This window comes from Fundulus heteroclitus, unplaced genomic scaffold (genome assembly GCF_011125445.2).
Source record: "Fundulus heteroclitus isolate FHET01 unplaced genomic scaffold, MU-UCD_Fhet_4.1 scaffold_168, whole genome shotgun sequence".
NCBI classification, from domain to species: Eukaryota; Metazoa; Chordata; class Actinopteri; order Cyprinodontiformes; family Fundulidae; genus Fundulus; species Fundulus heteroclitus.
This window is the reverse complement of record NW_023396580.1, coordinates 85656-92710: the sequence shown is the minus strand read 5'-3', so window position 1 is coordinate 92710 and position 7055 is coordinate 85656. Positions and strand designations below refer to the sequence as shown.

General features: G+C 42.4%; 1 protein-coding gene across 1 annotated transcript; it reads left to right on the top strand.

The window, feature by feature from the left end:
- The first annotated feature begins 2890 nt into the window (after positions 1–2890).
- Positions 2891–6699, top strand: si:ch211-199f5.1 (protocadherin-8). Its single transcript, XM_012873200.3, has 3 exons — positions 2891–5506; positions 5593–5791; positions 6009–6699. The coding sequence occupies exons 1-3, from the start codon at positions 3089–3091 to the stop codon at positions 6320–6322; spliced, it is 2931 nt and encodes a 976-aa protein (XP_012728654.2). The 5' UTR covers positions 2891–3088; the 3' UTR covers positions 6323–6699.
- The last annotated feature ends 356 nt before the right edge of the window (positions 6700–7055 follow it).

Below are 7055 nucleotides of genomic sequence, written 5' to 3'. Positions count from 1 at the left end.
ATGAACAAGACAAAGTTTAGTGAGCAGATAAATTAGTGTTGAACCTTTGAAGGATCAGAACATATAGTGCTTTTGTATTGACATGTTAGCCAGAGGTTTCCCTCTAAAGTTGCAGCTAGCTTAATGGTGAGACAATGTCACAGGCGAGTGAGTTTATTTAGTTCCTTAAATGATCCAAAGTCATTTGATACAGCATTCATTTGGAGAGACATTCATGAGGTCTTTATTGAGTACCTACAGCTAACATGAACAGATTGTTATGAGCCATTAGAATCCACCAATGTCACTGGCTGTTAATCAAGTGCATCTCCTTTCTCAGTAAAACATGCACGGTTGCTGCAGTCTGAAGCCCACCTACCGACTTCCTTTAACTCTTCATTACATATTTGCAAGGCACAAATCTCAGACCAGGAGTCCAAGTCTCTTTAATATTTGCTATTTAAGTGCAACTTGAGTGAGAGTCTCAAACTCCAGTGACCATCTCCGGTGGTGTCAGCGTTTGCCACATGTAATCTTTTGCATGTAGGCCTGAATCCCAATAAAATACACTGGAGTTTGTGGTTGTAATCATGCAAAATGTGGAAAAGTTCAAGAGTTATCAATGCTTTCAGAAGGCCTTGTACATGTGCAACATTGTGAAACCCAGTGGAGTGGGATATCCAGACTAAATTGATGGTTATGCTGTGGCTTGCAGTGACTGTGGGAGCTGAAATGCAAACAAGACTGTGGAAGACAAGATTGTTTATTCCCAAAAAACCTAGCTACAAGTAGCTGAGCCAATCGAAGCAGCAACACAGCAGGAAATAAAAAGGGAACAAACTGGGACTAACAAGAGCCAACTATTTAGGGGTGCTAATGAATGCCACATTGCAAGGTATAATAATTAGAAACAGTATCAGATGCATATGAAGAGCAGAAAACAAAGCTGATTGAAGCAAATCTCATAACACAGTGAGGCATCACAATGGCATTGTAGAAATAAAGCAAACCTAGATAATCAGATAAGAGCTATATATATATATATATATATATATATATATATATATATATATATATATATATATATATATATATATATATATATATATATATATATATCACAAAGAGTAAAAGAAAGAAATAAGATGTGTGTATAAAGGTTTACTGTACTATCCATGTTTGCCAAAGGCTTATTAGCTGTGCCAGTATAGAGCATTGAATTACAATATTTATGTAAGCATGGATATACACAGGTACCCTTAGAATTATATCTGAAATAATTCAGCTACATCAGCTGCAACTCGCTTCATCGGGAGATATTTTCCAGCAGATCTGTCCCTTGAGGAATATGTTGTTGTCAAGTTAACTAAGACCTCGCTCAGCTTCCTAAGAACAATTAAAAGTCCCTGGGGTGCACTCACACACATTAATATACAAAATGCATGCACCCATATATGCAGGCATACTCGGTAGACAATAAAGCCTACATCAAAAGATGAGGGAAACGACTTCTGCAAATAAATCCCGCAGACTTTAATTGTTGGTAAAAGCAATAAATAACATCTGTATACTGTATACTGTATAATTGTGGCTAAAGGATTTTACAAACACTTTGAACAATGCTAGACCATTCATAAAAATAAACACTACACTTTAAAACAGTGTCACAAATAACTAGATACATCACTTAGTTTATTTTGTTTCATTGACAGTACAAGGCAAGTTATACCTAATATAACACCATGCACACTTAATATTTTCATATAAGTACCTTGAGTAATTTAAAATGTATGACACAGTGGGTTAAATTTTAAACATGACCTCTGAAGTTACATAGGCAGGTTTTTGAGAAAGGCAGTCCGCACTGAGCTGCCATACATCTAAAATGAATCTAATACTTGGGTCAAAACTTACATGGTTCTGCTTTAATCTAAATAGGGTGAACTTTGGCAAATTGGGAAATTAGGTAATGTCGCAAGAAAAGGAAACAACACTTAATTTATAACATTGAAAATGATTGTTCATCTAAAAATTATGTCTTGTTTATATATATATATATATATATATATATATATATATATATATATATATATATATATATATATATATATATATATATATATATATATATATAATTTTTTAGTCATCCGTTCTGTTAAGTCATGTGATTACATCATCCAAAAAATAGGTTATAATATTATTATTTAGAAAAAGCATAGAGCAGGACTGATTCTCAAGGGACTGTCAAGGGCTCCCTTATTAGTGTTGCTGCTGTAAAGGTATTTTGCTTTCTTGTATACAATTATGAGAACAAGCTCAAATTCAGTTTTGTTTGCTTTGATACAACTTTTACACTTGGTTGCCTTTAAGATTGCACTGCTTTTCATAAAATGTTTTCCTTCCACTAAACTTTCCATTCCTATGGTTGGATCTAACGCTCTGTGAACAGACAGCTTTGTTTGCTAATACCTTTGTTGTGGAGAATGTTAACTATGTGCTGAACACTTTCATGTCATTGGGTTTTAAATATCCTTTTTTTATTTATCTTATGCTATTTCCAATTGATTTGTCTTCATTTTATATAATGTTATATGAGTTTTACTGTTGATTGATTAACTTGAAACCCACAATTACATTTACAGTTATTTATGAATAACTATAAATGTAATTGTGAGTAATTGTGAATTGTGAGCAGATGCACCTGTAGTTATGACAATAATGAAAAAACAAAAATACATATAGCTATTTCCACCACATCTGCATTCACACATTTATCTTTGTCCCCCATCTTAAAGAAAGAAAATAAGGAGTTCAAAGCATTTTTTTTCTCCCCGTGTGGATGTATTTTTAATTCAAAAGCGAGGGATTGGTCACACTTGGTCTCATTAGCATGAGGAGCTGTATAAACCCCGCCACTGCAGAATTTGGAGCTGTGTTGAAGGCGAGGCTGCGAGCATATCTGGCTGACTGGCTGCTGCGCGCAAAGAAGGACTAACTTTCACTTTCAGCACAGTTCAGTTTGGAAAAGCGGGGCGCTGCATGAAGAGCTCGCTCCAGATGTGAACCGCACACAACGGGGCAACTCGGCGAGGAAAAGACCAGTGCAAAGATGATCGTAACTTATTGGCACCGGTGGATTATCATTTTCTATCTTCATCTTTGTTTATTCTCTTGTTGGACTCGGTCCGAGGGAAATACAGTGCGATACCAGACCAGAGAGGAGGACGCGCCGGGCACTATCATCGGGAACCTCGCCAAGGACATGTCCTTGAGTGTGTCCCACTCATCCAAGACCAATTTCAGGATGATGAAACAATTTAACGACTCCTTTATCCGAGTTAGAGAGAGCGATGGGCAACTCATTGTCGGGGAGCGGATCGACAGGGAGAGGATATGCAGGCACACTCCACAGTGTCTGATTACTTTTGACGTGGTTAATTTCTCCAAAGACCGCTACAAACTAATCCACGTCGAGGTGGAAATAAGGGACGTTAATGACAACTCTCCGGAGTTTCCGAGCAGGGAGTCTGTGGTGGAAATCTCAGAGAACGCAGCGCTGGGGTCCCGGATCCCCCTGGACCCCGCTGTGGACGCTGATGTCGGGTCAAATTACATACAAAGCTATCATATTTCTGTAAACAGTCACTTCAGCATCGACGTACTCCAAAGAGCGGACGGGGTAAAATATGCCGAGCTGATTCTTATGAAGGAGCTCGACAGGGAAATTCAGTCCTCATATAATTTAGAGCTGGTGGCAAAAGACGGAGGGAGCCCCTACAGAACCGGTTCAACTAAGATAACCGTGAGAGTGACTGACTTCAACGACAATAGCCCCGTTTTTGACCAGAACAGCTTCTCAGTGAGCCTCCCAGAGGACGCCTCGGTCGGCACCGTGATCCTGGATCTTAACGCGGTGGATGCCGACGAGGGTCTGAACGGGGAGGTGGTCTACGGGTTCGGGAAGCAGGTCTCTCACGAGATCCGCGAACTTTTCCAAGTGGATAACAAGTCGGGCCGCCTGACCCTCAGGAGTCCCGTGGACTTCGAGGAGAAAAGCACCTACGAGCTGGACGTGCAGGCCATCGATCTGGGCGCAAATCCAATCCCGTCCGTGTGCAAAATCGTAATTCACGTCACGGACGTGAACGATAACGCCCCGGAGATCAGCATCACCCCGATGACCTCCACGGCGACGGGTGTTGCGCACATCAGCGAGGCAGCGGAGAAGGACAGCCTGGTGGCGCTGATCAGCACTCTGGACAGAGACTCTGGCGTCAACAGTCAGATCCACTGTACGCTGTACGGCCACGATCACTTCAAACTCCGGCAGGCCCACGAGGACAGCTACATGATAGTCACAGCGGCCGCCCTGGACAGGGAGAGGATCAGTGAGTACAATCTGACAGTGATGGCTGAGGATTTCGGGTCACCCCCGCTGAGAAAAATCACCCAGTTCACCATTCGGCTCAGCGATGAGAACGACAACGCCCCCCACTTTGCCCGGGCCGTTTATGAGGTGGCAGTGGTGGAAAACAACGCCCCGGGCGCCTACATCACCACGGTTGAGGCCACCGACGCAGATCTGGGTAACAACGGGAAGATCACCTACAGGCTGGTGGACAGTGTCATCATGGGGTCCCCAGTGAACACCTTTGTGTCTCTCAATTCAGCGTCTGGCTCCATATATGCGCTGAGGAGCTTCAATTATGAGGTGATGAAGCAGCTGGATGTGCACATTCAGGCGAGCGACGGGGGATCACCTCAGCTGCAGAGCACAGCCATCATCAGGTTAAAAATAATTGATCAGAATGATAACCAGCCGTACATCATAGAGCCTTCGCTTTACAAGGGGTCTGCTGAGGTTTTCCTGCCCAAAGATGCGCCTGCTGGTTACTTGGTGACCCAGATTAGGGCCACGGATGCAGATGAGGGCATAAACGCACAGCTGTCCTTTAAGATCAAAGATGGTGGGCACTTAGGATTCTCCATCAACAAAGACACTGGAAAGGTGCTCGTGAGCAGAAAGCTCACTTATGACCTCACAGATAGCGTTAAAGTCACAGTGGCAGTCAGTGACAACGGATCCCCCTCTCTGACCTCCACAGCCATGATTATTTTCAGTTTCATAGAAGGCACCCCACCCAGCCAACCTTCCTCAGATCAAAGTAGCAACGCGGACCTCTTCGAGTGGGACATGTCCATAGCCATAATCATCGTCCTGGCTGGGAGCTGCTCGGTTCTCCTGCTGGCTATCATTCTCATCACGACGATCTGTAGCCGCAGGAAAAAGGAAACAACTGAGGGGGGTTATGACGACAAAGCAGAAATGCCCAATGTGGAGAAAACCGAAGGTAGTCGTATGGATTCATTGATCGTCAATCACAAAGGCAACACGTTTGATGCCCACTCATTTCCAGAGGGTCTGCCTCTGGCCAACAGCAACACAACGGAGACCAGCAGTGAGGAAAGCAGGCAGACAACAGGAATCTTTGAGCCAAACAGCAGGCCAATGGAAGCCAAGTTAAAGGTAAGCAAATGTTTCTCATACATTTTAAGATTACCACCTAATCTATTTAAGCTTTCTGACTAAAAATAAATGTGCTTATTTTTCAGGGTTATTCCACACTACCAGGTTATGGGAAAGAAACCGTGAGACCTATTACAATATGGAAGGGCAACTCGTTCACGACTATCTCAGCGAGAGACCCCCAAATTAGCGGGAAGGACAGCGGGAAAGGGGACAGCGACTTCAACGACAGCGACTCTGACATCAGTGCAGACGTGCATAAAAAAGAGTCCCCACCAATGAACAGTGAGTGTCAGAAAAATCCAGCACTTAATCAATGTAGCATGAAATCTAAGCTGTATGTTCACCAGTACTCAAGACTTGTTATGATTAATTCACATGCATGCTGAGTTTCATTTGAGCTCCCTGGGATCGCCTATCCTCACACATCCAGATGATCCATCAACTATTTATGTCACATCCTGACAAGAGCTGCTGTTTTGTTTTGATTCCTCCCCCTCAGGCCTCTGGGCGTGCACCAGCGAATGCAAAGTGCTGGGGCACTCGGACCGCTGCTGGAGCCCATCGGCCACCAGGCCCAACACGAGCTTGGCCTGCGGACCACACCTGTCGACGTTCTCCAAGACAGCCACGCTTCCCCGGGATGCTAGGAGGGAAAACTACTACCCACCCCAAATACCTAAAACCAGTGGTCTGCAGAGCGTGTATGAGAAGGTCCAACACCAGGAGTTTGATTACATTCTTGTCTGTCCACCAACACCCGCTAGGATACAGGAGACAGATGAAATATCCATCCCTGAGTACACAAACTCTTAAAAGACCCCACAATTTCTCTCAAACTGTAATTAAATGACATTTAAGCTTTTTACTGTACAGATCTTTCATCCAGATTGACTCCATGTGGGATTTTTGACGTGTTCAGTAGTGTGTTGTGTGTCTTTTGGCTCATATAAGACTGTTCATTGTATTATGTGTAATATGCAAGATTTTCTATTGATAATATATTTTTCATAATGATTCAATGTAAAGAGGAATTTTATTATGACTTTTTAAAAGCATGTGTTACTATTTAAGGGCATGACCTTTTGGACATTTAGGCTTAAAAAAAAGGCCTCTCTGCTGTGGAAAACAATCAACCATGTTTGTGGTAGGTTTTATCATGATGTTGCACAAATAAAAAGTTCAAATAAACACTTTGCTGCTGTTCTACAGTGACTAAAATGTAAAAAATCGAGTTGTTTATAGAAATACAACATCAATTAAATGCCTTTTTGCCTTTCATTTGCCTCAAAGGCTTGAGCGCCGCAGTAAATATAATGTAGTTCTAAACTGACAGTGAGCGAAAACAATCTCTATGTCTGCTCACAATGCACAATGTGGATAGTCTGCAGCTCCAATTTGAATGCAAATACGGCACTGCTGCTCAAATTCTCCTACAATTGCATATCTTTCAAAAGTCAAAGAATACCTTCACCTTCTGTGATTGCCTCCCAACTAACCAATTATCCAAAAAAAAGTAATCTAATATGTTCCCAAGCAACAGGTGCAG